Source organism: Oncorhynchus tshawytscha, linkage group LG09, assembly GCF_018296145.1.
Source record: "Oncorhynchus tshawytscha isolate Ot180627B linkage group LG09, Otsh_v2.0, whole genome shotgun sequence".
NCBI lineage: Eukaryota > Metazoa > Chordata > Actinopteri > Salmoniformes > Salmonidae > Oncorhynchus > Oncorhynchus tshawytscha.
This window is the reverse complement of record NC_056437.1, coordinates 54,963,162-54,978,900: the sequence shown is the minus strand read 5'-3', so window position 1 is coordinate 54,978,900 and position 15,739 is coordinate 54,963,162. Positions and strand designations below refer to the sequence as shown.

Below are 15,739 nucleotides of genomic sequence, written 5' to 3'. Positions count from 1 at the left end.
CGCTGTGTATGTTTGTCCTGGCTTCCTTACCATTGTTTACACAAGGAGCCTCTTGATAATTGGAGAGCAGGGCCATGATAAGGGCAACAGCAGCCGCAGGAAAACAATACCCTATCGATTGCAGACCGCATGGCTAAAACAGATGTGTATTTTAATAGAACCAGCATACAAGACAAACAAGCTGCAGGCAAACAAAAGAGATTTACAGAATGAGTGGAATGTTGTTTGCTGGAAGGTTAGACCTGATCTTTTTGAGACAGCCCCAAAATACGACTAAAATCGCGGAGGTACCAGGAGTCCTACTATAGCAGTAAGTAAAATACCCATTCTTGCCATAGGTACAGGGGCAGTGTAAGGGCCAGAGTAGACAACGGCAGGAACCAACGAGGTCACAATTTGAGCCCAGTGCTTCAGCCTTTAGATTCGAGAGGTGAGGGGTGCAACTGGACTGATAGGAGGCGAGTTGAAAGTGAACTGCTTTACTGCAAGGACGCCCAAAACCCACATGGGTGCTCACTGCTCACCCATGTGGTTTAATGCACATACCTCCACAGAGACACACCCTTAAATTAGCACCACCATTATGCTAATTCGCACTCCCTCTTGCACACACAAAGGGATTCCAGTGGGATTGGGGAGCTCACAGGCATACAAAGGCAAGCTCACAGAAGCATATGTTACCGGGATGGGGAGTAAAAACTCCTGGTTCTGCTCCAAAACGTAGAACTGTTCAGAGCATCATTCTAACTCATCCGGGTCTAATCAAACCCAGGTATGAAAAACATCAGCATCCGGAATTGTAATCATGGGAAACGCCACACACGGCTCAACTCAAAGCCATTTGAGCCTAATATACAAACAATCCATCCGACTTTTCATTTACTGCAGTTACTTTAGAGGTGGTAGTGTACTGGTGTGAAGCAACAACAAACAAGAAATGCTCACAATTCTAGGTCAGCCAGCTCCCTCAGCCGTACTCGGAGCTTTATTTATCCACCTAACCCTCCGCCCTCCATCTCTTTCTCCTTCTCTCTGCTTCCTTCGAACTCCCAGCCCATCCATAAGGCAGCGGGCTCATTTGAGTAGTGTGGAGGCTGAAGGTGCGTCTCCCAGGACTACAGCATCCATCACAACAGTCCTGTACTGTTACTTCCTCTGCCTCCAGAGTGAAGAGAGAGATAGATGTGAGACCCGTCTCATTATAACTCTATGTCAATGCCTGGTCATACCACTTCCAGTTGCAAAAATAGAAAGAAAATCATTTTCAATCCTCTTTTTCCCAATGCAATTGCACTCTACTACTTCAAATTCAAAGATCCTCTGTTTGTTTACCTCTTACATACTCACAACTCCACAGCCCTGTTCTCGAATCACAATCACAACTCCACAGCCCTGTTCTCAAATCACAATCACAACTCCACAGCCCTGTTCTCGAATCACAATCACAACTCCACAGCCCTGTTCTCGAATCACAATCACAACTCCACAGCCCTGGTCTCAAATCATAATCACAACTCCACAGCCCTGTTCTCGAATGTGCGTCTCCCAGGACTACAGCATCCATCACAACAGTCCTGTACTGTTACTTCCTCTGCCTCCAGAGTGAAGAGAGAGATAGATGTGAGACCCGTCTCATTATAACTCTACCTGGCTGCTGCTAACACTGACTGGGAGATGAGGTGCCTGACTTGGCCCGGCCTCGGGCCATAGACCCAAGAGGATTGTCCCAGCGGCACTGCATAATGTTCCTCGTGAGTTATACAGAACCCACTGTACATCCTAGATGTTGACGACTTACTGAATGTTCAAGCGATGCCTTTTTCAAATGGAGTTGTATCCGTCGGTACTGATACGTGCAGGTCCTGAAACCCAGATGTATTTGCTCATCATAAACCGCGCACCCAAAGAAAGTAAACCAACGTCAGATTATATAAAGGGACTCTAGGATGGACGGACTTTGGGAACGTTCTCCTTTTCCCGGTTTTGGTGCATCTACATTGCTTGTGAAGCGTCCACTCGGGGAGATAATGTACCTTCCCGAGGGTAGTTTGAAGGATCCGTTGACAGGGCATAAACAGAGCCCTCTCAACTTGAGTAGTTGTGTGTGAAGGGCAATTTCAGTTAGTGCTTTATCCTTAGTCTGGCGTACCTTTTGCGTGGCCTTGTCCTAACTGAGTGAGACATGTCTGACCGGAGACTTTATTTGGCTTAGTAACGCGATCAACCTGTATAATAATGTCAAACTAATTCACGGCATAATATACATTAATAAGAGTCACAGGGTTGGTTTCAGGTGGTGATTGATGGGGCTGTGATAAAGGTTTCCAGCGTCGTTAGCCTTTTTACCATTATTCCATTTCCGAAAGGCCAGCAATATGCTCACAGCTGCAGCGCATTCGGAAAGTATTCAGACCCCGTTACTTTTTTCCACATTCTGTTATGTTACAGCCTTATTCTAAAATCAATCTACACACAATACCCCACAATGACAAAGCAAAAAAACAGGTTAAGAAATGTTTTAAAAATACAAAACTGAAATATCACATTTACATAAGTATTCAGACCCTTTAACTCATTACTTTGTTAAAGCACCTTTGGCAGTGATTACAGCCTCAAGTCTTCTTGGGTAGGACGTTACAAGCTTGGCACACCTGTATTTGGGGAGTTTTTCCCATTCTTCTCTGCAGATCCTCTCAAGCTCTGTCTGGTTCAATACTTAAGGCGTGAAATTTACCCCATACACCTATTTCATGTCATCTACTGTTGCACAGCTATTTTCAGGTCTCTCCAGAGATGTTCGATCGGGTTCAAGTCTTGGCTCTGGCTGGGCCACAAGGACATTCAGAGACTTGTCCTGAAGCTACTCCTGCATTGTCTTGGCTGTGTGCTTAGGGTTGTTGTCCCGTGGAAAGGTGAATCTTTGCTCAAGTCTGAGGTCCTGAGCGCTCTGGAGCAGGTTTTCATCAAGGATCTTTTTTTACTTTACTCCATTCATCTTTCCCTCGATCCGGACTTGTCTCCCAGTTCCTGCCGCTGAAAAACATCCCCACAGCATGATGTTGCCACCACTATGATTCACCATAGGGATGGTGCCAGGATACCTTAAGACGTGACGCTTGGCATTCAGGCCAAAGAGTTCAATCTTCGTTTCATCAGACCAGAGAATCTTGTTTCTCATGGTCTGAGAGTCCTTTAGGTGCCTTTTGGCAAACTCCAAGCGGGCTGTCGTGTGCCTTTTACTGAGGAGTGGCTTCTGTCTGGCCATTAAACCATAAAGGCCTGATTGGTGGAGTGCTGCAGAGATGTCCTTCTGGAAGGTTCTCCCATCTCCACAGAGGAACTCTGGAGCTCTGTCAGAGTGACCATCAGGTTTTTTGCCACCTCCCTGACCAGGGCCCTTCTACCCCGATTTCTCAGTTTAGCCGGGCGGCCAGCTCTAGGAAGAGTCTTGGTGGTTCCAAACTTCTTCCATTTATGAATGATGGAGGCCACTGTGTTCTTGGAGACCTTCAATGCTGCAGACATTTTTTGGAACACTTCCCCAGGTCTTTGCCTCAACAGAATCGTGTCTCTGAGCTTTACGTACAATTCCTTCGACCTCTTGGCGTGGTTTTTCCTCTGACATGCACGGTCAACTGTGGGACCTTATATAGACCAGTGTGTCTAAATAATGTCCAATCAATTGAATTTACCACAGGTGGCCTCCAATCAAGTTGTAGAAACATCTCAAGGATGATCAATGGAAGCAGGTGGCACCTGAGCTTAATTTCGAGTCTCATAGCAAAGGGTCTGAATACTTCTGTAAATAACGTATTTCTGTGTTTTATTTTTATACATTTGCAAAAATGTCTAAAAGCCTGTTTTCACTTTGTCAATAAGGGGTATTGGGTGTAGATTGATGAGAAAAAAGGTTTTTGAATCCTTTCCGAATGCACTGTACATGCTAGTCCCTGTAACAGTAGCCCGTCTTCCTCCCTCTTCCAACTCCCGCCCGTATCCATTTTGTGAGAATTGGGAGGTCCATAAATCTCTGTCCCTGTCAGTGTGCAGGGAGGGAGCCGATTGGGAGGGGAGAGGATGAGCCCTCTAAGAGGCTGAGATCTGATTAGAGAGGGCACAATCACCGCGTGACACCGCCTCACTCACACATCACCCAGTGTGTGCATTCATTTAGGACTAAATCCACGCCATCAAATTCAAGCCCCATCTCACAGAAGGAAGATCCTCTCTCCCAAAGGATTGCTGACGGAAAAGAGATCCCAGTGGTACTGTAGTGTTCCCTCTCCGAGAGACAACATAGATAGAGGTCCATGGACGTTGTGTTAGCTCTGCTCTAACGCCCTGGTCTAATTACTGCTCTGGTCTCACTCTCATGTCATCAATCAAAATAACACAATGAGAGGGTTTTCCTCTTTTCCAGATTTTATAATGCCTTTTTTTTTATTACATCAGCAGTTGTCACAAAGTGCTTTACAGTAACCCAGCCTAGACCCCAAAGAGCAAAGCAGAAGTGAGGGGATTGGGGACTAAAATGGTGAAAGGAAGATACACGATGCGCCTCTCACGGTATCATAAAATAGGTTAAAGTGCACAGTTTACGTTTAGTCTTTTCTTCTAGTGGAGGATGTTAACAGTAGTAACAGGCAGAGGTAAACACAATGTGCATTCAAATACATTTTAAAAATGTATGAATCATCAATTATTAATCTGAATGTCAAACAAGTAGCATCGGACCATCATGAGGAGAACAGCTTACCCCCTGGCCATTTCTATGAGTTCTTCCTGATTCCTATCGACATATTCCCTGCTCTAACTTGGACAGTGGATAGTGCACTCCAAAAAGTACACAAAAAAAGAAAGTCCAAGTCAATTATATTCTAAGGAAACAGTACATCTGAAACGTCTGGGGATGAATAGCATTGCTGTTGTGATTCAAAGCTTTTCTCTTAAAAATGCACAGTTGTCTGCAGCTATCCACATCTCCCATAACTCTGGACAACCTCCCAGACAGAACAGACAGAGTAGATGACAGTCATCTACATGGGGTAAATTTCACACCTTAAGTATTGAATTTAAAATAAAATAAATCTTAAAACGTGAAAAATAGTGAAGAATGTTGTTTTTTTAAAACGTGAAACAATGAATGTAAAAATCGAAAAGAAATGATATCAATAGCAAAACAAAAAAACTTGCAAGCAAATCATTTTTAATCGAGAGCAAACTTGAATTTTAAAGCAGTAACAAATTATTTGAAAACTAATGCCAAAATAGTCCAGTTTTCTATTTAAATTCCTATCTATTAATTAATATGTTTACCTATCTAGTTACATGGTTTGTCATGAAAGGTATTATATAGATATGCTTCTAATGGAACACTCATGTGACAAATAACGTCTCGCAACGTAATGGTGATACAAATTACAATAGCCAATGTAAACACATCAGTGGCTATCCAATAATTATTGACACTTACAGTTTTTAAGTATGTTAGATTAGTTGGCTTGCTTAGTTGTTTGACTAGCTAGCCAAATAGAATGAATCGCCAGACTCTGCACGCCTGTAGCTAGCCACTGCCAGCCGTAGTGAAAGGTTTGCCCGTATGTTTTTACTAAACCAAGTGATGTCACGTCCGAATAGGCCATTGTGATTTTAGACCCATGACGAATGTCTCCAGTTAGCTAGCTAGCTACATCATTGTATTTAGGCCAGGGACTCGTGTGTACACCACTTACTGATGGAAAAGAAACCTGGAATGGAATATACACCACCTGGAATGGAATTAATGGAATGGTATCAAACACATAGTTTCCATATTTTTAATATCATTCCATTCACTCCATTCCAGCCATTATTATGAGCCATCCTCCCCTCATCAGCTGCCTGTGAAATGCCGGGCAAGAGCATAGGCGAAATAGATTTAACAGTTGGTTGTTGGAAAATTTGAACTGAAAACTAATTTTGCATTAGTTTTCAAATCATTTGCTCTCGCTTTAAAATTATTTGCTTGCAATTTGTTTATTTTTTTATCTCAACATCCATTATTTCACTTTTCCTCAAAAATATAACTTTTACATTTAGAACTTTATTTTTCATGTTTACAAATTTTTTGATTTTTGAAAACAAAACTTAAGGCGTGAAATTTACCCCATACACCTATTTCATGTCATCTACTTCATCATAGACTGAGATGACATGAGCAGTCTTTATAGAGGTAAAAAGGTTATGTATGCCATGTGTTTTAGTAGTAATGGTAAGATGGAGACAGCAGTCTGGTGGCCTTGAGATCCTCTCCTTTCCCTCCCATACAAATGCAGGCCGACCTTATAATAGGACACAGCCACAGACAGCAGACTGGGAGGATGGAGGGAGGGGGGGGTTGTAAATATTCTTCTGATGGATGAGAGAGGACGGTACCTGAATTATTTACACTCTGTGGTCCTTGGGGAGAAAGCACACAGGGGTGGATTGGGGGGGATAAGCTCCTGGTGAGTAGGTGGAGGGGTTGGGGGCAAGGGTTTGGTAGTTTGTAGGTCAGTGGGTGAGGCAGGGTCATTCACTCGGAAACAGGCTTAACCTGGGCTCTTAGTGATGGAGGAGGGGGGTTATTGGCAGCCATCAGCCCCCCTCCAGCCCTCATGCCCTTGAGAAGGTGCTAGAAACGGCGATAGTAGTAATATGCTTTTATGGAGGAGATGTGGGGGAGGGGAGAACGTAATTTGTCTACATTGTTTTGCCTCAGAAATTGTATGATTTACTCATTATTCCCAATTAGATTGTGAGGAGTATTAAGAGACAATAATATGAGGAAAATCACTTCACCATTTGTCAATTGACTTTACACATTTTTTTAGGAATCGCAAATAAATTGAAAATAGATTCATGTGAAGCAGGGTAAGCTAATATGAATATGAACAACATATTGGGTGAAACCGATTAGTGAAAACGAATATCTAGCATTTCTTGACTGATAATTATTTTTTGTAAGAATTCAGATGAACCTGAATAAAAATATATATTATTTTACTCCTGCTGCTCCTCTCTTCACCTCAGTACCTTCATACATCGAGGAGAAACGAGTGAGCTGTACACCTCAGAGCCTGTAACACGTACGTTTCTGTGAAAGCCTTCCGTTCCCTCCAGGACATGCAGCACTAGGAAGACTGCAGAACCCTACAGTATAGATCTTACAGATACCCATATAGTGAAACAAGCAGGGTACGCTTCCCTCTGAGACAATGCAACAACACTTTCAGTACAAAGAATGGCAATGGTTAAGCCCTCCTGGAAAGAGCAGTAGTCTGGCCGCTTAGAGGTGAAGCAGATTAAAGAGAGAGAAAATGTTTTGGTCCTGCCTGGCTTTCACATGAGAGAATGGGAGAGAACATTTTGAGTTAAGCTTGTCTTATGTGTTGCATTTGTCTGACGCCAGTGTCATCTGCCTATCTGGTGGTTCAGCTTAATCCTACAGTATATGGTTATTTCAGCTCTCTCTCTCTCCTCACTGCCCAGCCCCTGATCCATCCGCGCATAAACTCAGCAAAAAAATAAACGTCCCCTTTTTCAGGACCCTGTCTTCAAAAGATCATTCGTAAAAATCCAAATCACTTCGCAGATCTTCATTATAAAGGGTTTAACCACTGTTTCCCATGAACCATAAACAATTAATTAAGCTTACAGACGGTAGGCAATTAAGGTCACAGTTATGAAAACTTAGGACACTAAAGAGGCCTTTCTACGGACTTTGAAAAACACCAAAAGAAAGATGCCCAGGGTCCCTGCTCATCTGCATGAACGTGCCTTAGGCATGCTGCAAGGAAGCATGAGGACTGCAGATGTGGCCAGGGCAATACATTGCAATGTCCGTACTGTGAGACGCCTAAGACAGCGCTACACAGAGACAGGATGGACAGCTGATCATCCTCGCAGTGGCAGACCACGTGTAACAACACCTGCACAGGATCGGTACATCCAAACAACACACCTGCGGGACAGGTACAAGATGGCAACAACAACTGCCCGAGTTACACCAGGAATGCACAATCCCACCATCAGTGCTCAGACTGTCCACAATAGGCTGAGAGAGGCTGGACTGAGAGCTTGTAGGTATGTTGTAAGGTAGGTCCTCACCAGATGTCACCGGCAACAACGTTGCCTATGGGCACAAACCCACCGTCGCTGGACCAGACAGGACTGGCAAAAAGTGCTCTTCACTGAGGAGTCAGGGTTTTGTCTCACCAGGGATGATGGTCAGATTCGCATTTATCGTCAAGGGAATGAGCGTTACACCGAGTCCTGTACTCTGGACCGGGATCGATTTGGAGGGTCCATCTTGGTCTGGGGCGGTGTGTCACAGCATCATCAGACTGAGCTTGTTGTCATTGCAGGCAATCTCAACGCTGTGTGTTACAGGGAAAGACATCCTCCTCCCTCATGTGGTACCCTTCCTGCAGGCTCATCCTGACATGACCCTCCAGTATGACAATGCCACCAGCCATACTGCTCGTTCTGTGCGTGATTTCCTGCAAGACAGGAATGTCAATGTTCTGCCATGGCCAGCGAAGAGCCCGGATCTCAATCCCATTGAGCACGTCTGGGACCTGTTGGATCGGAGGGTGAGGGCTAGGGCCATTCCCCCCAGAAATGTCTGAGTGTGGGGTAACATCTCACAGCAAGAACTGGCACATCTGGTGCAGTCCATGAGGAGGAGATGCACTGCAGTACTTAATGCAGCTGATGGCCACACCAGATACTGACTGTTACTTTTGATTTTTACCCCCCATGTCTCAGTTGTTGAATCTTATGTTCATACAAATATTTACACATGTTAAGTTGCCTGAAAATAAATGCAGTTGACAGTGAGAGGACGTTTCTTTTTTTGCTGAGTTTATTTAGCTTTAGATAACAGAGGGGGCTGGGCTGGGCTCAACATGATTGCGCTGCTTACTGTTGCCTAACTCTTGATATAGCCCTGAATCAATGAATCAAAGTCATATGGAAATCAACATTGAAAAGCATAGAATCCTGTTTGTGCCTTTGCTTAGTGTTGCTATATTGCACATTTCAGTATTCCCATTTAAACAGGCAAAATGCATAGAGAACTAAACTTTAATTCTGAACAGCAAACAATCTGATTACCTGCACTACTCTGACACCAGCAACCCCAATGCTTTATTCCACTGCTATAGGTTACAGCACAGACCCTAAACAATACAGTATAACCAGCCATAGGGAAAGCAGGATGAATTGTCTATAAGAGTGCGTGTCCTTTACATTTACAACCAACTTATAGGATATTGAATTTTGAACTACCTTTTTTTTATTTGAAACGATTACGATAGCCAATTAAAAATGAAAATAAGTAGCCATATGAATTACTGTCGTTATCAATAAATATTTAGGCTACTCATGTGGTTGATACGAAATGGTCAACATAATGCTGTTTGTGATCTCTTGTTGTATACTGAACAAAATTATTAACGCAACATGCAACAATTTCAAAGATTTTACTGAGTTACTTACAGTTCATATCAGGAAATCAGTCAATTGAAATAAATGCATTAGGCCCTAATCTAAAGAATTCACAAGAATGGGCAGGAGTGCAGCCATGGGTGGGCCTTGGAGGGCATAGGCCCACCCACTGGGGAGCCAGGCACAGCCAATCAGAATGGGTTTTCCCCCACAAAATGACTTTATTACAGACAGAAATACTCCCCCTGTGTGTAATGATCATGCTGTTTAAGTAGCTTCTTGATATGCCACACCTGTCAGGTGGATGGATTATCTTGGCTAAGGAGAAATGCTCACTAACAGGGATGTAAACCAATTTGTACACTCAATTTGAAAGAAAAAGGTTTTCTGTGCATATTGAACATTTCTGGGATTTTTTATTTCAGCTCATGAAACATGGGACCAACACATTACATGTTGCATTTATATTTTTGTTCAGTGTACTTGGCCAGAGGGATAAACCTATTTCCCTGTGTGAACTCCCCGGGATAATCTCAATTGCGTCCTCCTCGCATTCTGTCTCCTCGCTTCCTTCCTTAAACACATTGGAGAAGGTCAAAGGGGAGGGTCCTCTGGCTTTCTCATCCAATGGGTTTTGAGAAGGAGGCGAGGAGAGAGACGATAGAGGACACGAGGAGAATGGGATTTAGATTCTCCCACCGAGTCTCCTCTGACCCGCTTCTCATGCATCGGGATGTGCGTAGCTTCAGTGATTCATTCGGAATACACAGACATCCGTGACTGCATTGTGTATTCTCCAATATCTGACCTTCTCAATATATAATGCAACGCTATAGGCTAATGCCAGACAGCCATTAATTCTACATAGCTTAACACTTTTTTTTTTCTGAGAAAGAGACTGTACAGACTCATAGCTATGACAACTCAGCATTGCCGCGGGAAGTAGTCGTGCTGATGCACTAATCACAATAAATAAATACAATTATTTATATACATTAAAAAAAAATAGTTTACTAAATTAGTGCACTAGGCCTTTATTACTCCTGCATGAAAATAATCGTCAGCAGAGCGGGAGAACCCCCCCAAGGACCTTACATGTTCTGTTTCGAGGCGAATTGGCTCTGGCAGCCAACACAGCCAAATACTCCATCTAAACGTGAATTGAATCTCAATTGCAGTACGGTTCGAGAAACATAAATCCCCCGACTTTCAAATCACATCAAAATGATTTCACAAACGCTAAATGTATACTGTTTTAACCGATTTTAACACAGTTGCAGCTGACAGTATTTTTTTTATGTGACAACATGTTAGTGGCGTCCGTTTTCAGTTTGAAGACAGGTGTTCGGGGACGTAGATAAATAATTACCACAGGTACACCTCCTTCCTATGTGTTTGCCATAAATAAGCTCTGTAACATAGAAATATGGTTTTATGGGAACCCCAACCCTATAAACATGTAGTAATTTAACCTTTGTTTTTTATTAAATTATGTATGCTTATATGAACGATTTAGGCCTACGTTTCCAAAAGGCCTATGTTTCCAAAACCGTGCCGTGTCGTGGCTCTTAAAAAAACTCCCCCAGTGATAATATACTATCGTCAATAGGCGCTAAAGTTACGTACTTAGGTCTATATATGAGGTACCATAGAGCATGCTTTTGTAGAACAGTTGATGACATACTGAGCTACTGGTCAGAAGGTAGAAGGTGGAAGATTCGAGCTACACTCCCTGCATCCTTTCATTACAATACCTTCAGTTGCATAGTTGTGGTCCCGGAGGAAGCTGTTGTTTATTTTGCGGGTGTCGATTTCTTCATCCATTTGTGACACTTATTTTGTAAACCAGAAACAGAGAAACAAGTATCCATGGTCCTGAAACATCGCTTCAGCACAGGGTCGGCGCAAACTGCGCGCTTTTCGTCATGATTAGACCCTTTCCAGAAATAAGAATGTGGAAAAGAGGCATAAACCTCAACGTTTGCTCCTGAACGAATAAATAACCGTTCGATACAATATCATAGGAGGAAAAAGCCTGTCCCTTTCGAGACGACCGTTGAATCGTCGGTTGTCTGCCAATAATAGGCTCAGATTAAAGTGGCAGAAAACGAACTATAAAACTGACAGCAAGAAAATAGCTGCGCATTACGTCTCCATTGTCAGAGGCGCAATACAACAGTCCAGAAATCAGAGCAGGGTGTGTGAGCTGGTTCTTATTTTGCTCCAGTCAGCTTGCATCGCAGCGTCCGTTTCCTCTTGGATCACCCCGTTTCGCCTCAACGTATCGCTCTGCCGCCAAACCTCACCGGGTGCTTCACTGCCAGCCTGCTGTTGCCACTGCCCATTCGCGCATTGCGTTACTGGCTCCGCCCCGACAGCTTGCCTCTGTCGACCTGCGTCAGCATCACAAGTGATGTGTTCGCACATGCTGGGGCAGAGCGCAGGGAAGCGCCCTCATATCAGGGGGATACGGTGGTCACATATTTGATTTTTGTTGATCAACAAACATACAATATATCGATGCCCTTCAAATCCTTTCTGATAATTGTTACCCTAAAAAGTGTGTGTGTGTGTGTGTGTGTGTGTGTGTGTGCCTGCCTGCTTGTGTCTCTGTGCCCACACTGTAATTTCCTCTAGTTGGGTTTGGGCATGGTGGTGTTGGTGGCTGTGGCTGTCAGAGACCTCCCCCTACCCATCCTGCCCCTACATGTTAAATCATCTGTGCTGTAGGATCATGTTTTAACAGCCCACTGCCCTTCAGCTAGGTCTGGATAAATCACAGCCATTATCTACATCCCCAAAATGATGAAGGTCACTGATGCATGCCATGAAAATAAGTTCCATCCACCCCATTTATGACCAGTTGAATATTCCCCAATCCAATTGTCTCCGTTGTCATGGTTCTCCGTACCATGACAAACCATTCCCCTCAACCCCTAATCCTTTTAATAAGGAGATAGTCCTCACCAACCCCTGAATAATCTGGGTTCACATTCACTCTAAATGGTATAGAATCTGTCTTTGCCGTCATGGGGTTTGAACAAACTGTTATGATAATTATATTTGGGCGCTGAGGGGTATAAGCAACAGGAAGAGGGAATTAAAAAGTCATTGATTTTCTCCAGAATCACCACACTGGGATGTGCTCTATTACTGGGAGACTGGGAGACTGCATTAGAGAGGCCTTCTGATGGATGACATTAACAGGCAGAGCTCATTGCTGTCCTTGGGAAGGAGGAGGGCTTAGATGTATTATTATTCTGTATGCAGACAGGCGCACGCACACACACACACACACACACACACACACACACACACACACACACACACACACACACACACACACACACACACACACACAGGGTTCTAAGGGGCTTGCAGAAAGAACATTTTATTCTGCAATGATACTGTAGGGGGTGGAAACAGCCTTGAGGAAGCCAAGACTGAGATCAATAATCTGACTGCTTTAATTAAAGCTTCTGCGTCCAGGACACACAACCACAGCAGCAGTCTGTTGACTGAAACCACTCTCTACTGGCCTGTTCACTGTAAAATATACCACCGACCAAACCCATTTCCAATCCAAAGCCTCTGTATTATAGTGGTGATGGTTGAGAGAAACATCCATTACATGACCAAAAGTATGTGGACACCTGCTCGTCTCATTCCAAAATCATGGGCATTACTATGGAGTTGGTCCCTCCTTCACTGCTATAAGAGCCTCCACTCTTCTGTGAAGGCTTTCCACTAGTTGTTGGAACATAGCTGCGGGGACTTGCTTCCACTCAGCCACAAGAGCATTAGTGAGGTAGGGCACTGATGTTGGAAGATTAGGCCTGGCTCGCAGTCGGCGTTCCAATTCATCCCAAAGGTGTTCGATTGAGGTTACGGCTCTGTGCAGGCCAGTCAAGTTCTTCCACACCGATCTCGACAAACTATTTCTGTATGGACCTCGCTTGTGCGCACAGGGGCAATGTCATGCTGGAACAGGAAAGGGCCTTCCCCAAACTGTTGCCACAAAGTTGGAAGTACAGAATCGTCTAGAATGTCATTGTATGCTGTAGCGTTAAGATTTCCCTTCCCTGGAACTAAAACAGCCCCACACCATTATTCCTCCTCCATCAAAATTTACAGTTGACACTATGCATTGGGGCAGGTAGTGTTCTCCTGGCATCCGCCAAACCCTGATTCATCCGTCGGACTGCCAGTCGGTGAAGCCTGATTCATCTCTCCAGAGAACGCGTTTCCACTGCTCCAGGGTCCAATGGCGGCGAGCTTTACACCACTCCATCCGACGCTTAGCATTGAGCATGGTGATCTTAGGCTTGTGTGCGGCTGCTCGGCCATGGAACCCCATTTCATGAAGCTCCTGACAAGCAGTTATTGTGCTGACCTTGCTTCCAGATGCAGTTTGGAACTCGGCAGTGAGTGTTGCAACCGAGGACAGGCAATTTTTACATGCTACGCGCTTCAGCAATCGGTGGTCCCGTTCTGAGGGCTTCTCTGGCCTACCACTTTGCGACTGAGCTGTTGTGAGCGTGTTCGTGTTTGCGCGAACTGTGCACACACACAGAAATGTGATCTCCGAATAATCATTACATCGGTCATTGGGAGTGCATATTGCAGAGTATTCCAGCACAACACTTGTATTAGCATCCCTCCTCTCATAATAGGACACCTGCTTCTAAGCTGTGAGAACCACAGCGCCACTCATCGAAAACACACAGACAATAATTACCTAATTATAACACACAATCGCTCTTGTGGATGCCGTGGTAATTGCATGACCTGGGGACGGAGCCTGATTGGAACACGCAGGGCTGTCCTCCACCGAGAGCATGGCCAGGGACTGCCTCCTAATCGGCTCTGCCGTTCAACCTGTCCCCTGTGCCCACCTGGCTCCTGGCTGCTGCTGCAGTGGCTTATGGGGGAATACCTCCCTGATGTGCTGTGTTCCCTCTCTCACATCCCCCCTCTCTCACTCCGTCACCCCATAACCCTCCTCCAACCACATCAAGCCCAGCGCCGCCACCTCGGTCAGTGTGCTCTGTTCACCCAGGAGAGGTAGCTAGCGCCACAGCTCCACGGGCCTAGTTCTGCAGTGCTATGGTTACTAGCCATCCATCCTGCCCTTACGCACTGGAGCCCTCTGCATCTATGGGAACAGAAAACGTCGCGCAGGTCTTAATGACCTCACAGTCCCTATAGAGGGACACAAAGCACGGAGAGTAGAGTGATCACTACATAAAACACAGCGAGACTCGCGATCCAGACTAGCCATATACAAGCACCAATGGAGCAGACGAGAAAAGAAAGGTGAGCTCCTCTTCTTAAACAACACACATCCGTGATTACAAATGCAGAGCACAAAGTGGTAGACTCTGGGTGGCCTAATTGAATTCATAGCAAATAGGATTGAGCCATACGCCGATCTGGCCAGCTGCCACGGTGAAGAGGTGCAGAGGGACACGTTCGCCTGGAGCTGGAGAACCTGCAAGTCCTGTGATGGAAAGCACCCTGCCAGCTCCAAATGAAATAACCACTCCTGATAGGCCAGCTCTGGATCTGAACTTACTGACCTGGAATCAGCTTACAGAGTCACTGTACTGTATAGAAAAATGTGTTGCAACAAGACCTCACCGACTGCAGAACTGTCAAAACTGCCCTCCTGAATTCCTGGGGAACACGACTGTTAAGTATAGAAAGTTGCAGGCAAAGACCTATTTTGAAGAAGAAAAATGAAAAGGCTAATCACGAGGGCATGATTTTGTGGGTTTGATTGGTGATGTTTTCTCCTCAGGTAGTGAGGTTTTAGAGGTTGCCTTATGGAGAATGTTCTTATAGCAGTAACATTGTCTGAATTAGCTACGAGAGGAGAGGGGAATTATTTTGAAAATAAGTTCTGTCAAGCCCCTGTCGACTCAGACACCTCGATATGCTCCACAAACTGCTGTTTGGAAGAGAGCCAACTCGTCTATTTTAGGCAGGGGGTTTGGAGCTGCAAGGTAGAGTAAAATAGAAGACAGGAAGGAGAGGGTGAGAGAGGGTGGAGGAGAGAGAAATGCACGGTGAACAAAAATATAGGTCACACACTCACAGGATGGAAAATGGATTTAGTGAGAAACAGCCAGAATGAGATGGACTGAGAGAGAGAGAGAGAGAGAGAGAGAGAGAAAGAGATGCAGTAGTCATCATGTTTTAAGAAGGACTATTAGATTATCCTCCTACAGGCTGCTTTTAATCCGCTCTCCCCCAGCCTGACCTTTATCTT

General features: G+C 44.6%; 1 protein-coding gene across 2 annotated transcripts in view; it reads right to left on the bottom strand.

Annotated features, from left to right (window-relative positions):
* ppp2r2bb (protein phosphatase 2, regulatory subunit B, beta b) overlaps positions 1–15,739 on the bottom strand; it is a 104,399-nt gene that overhangs the window by 43,495 nt on the left and 45,165 nt on the right. The window contains exon 1 of one of the 2 annotated variants that reach the window (XM_024432566.2): positions 11,223–11,811. The exons of the other annotated variant lie outside the window; for it this stretch is intronic. Coding sequence (XP_024288334.1) covers positions 11,223–11,292 — 70 coding nt within the window. The 5' untranslated portion in view covers positions 11,293–11,811. Of the gene's footprint in view, positions 1–11,222; positions 11,812–15,739 lie in introns of those variants that run through there. 2 annotated transcript variants of the gene reach the window in all.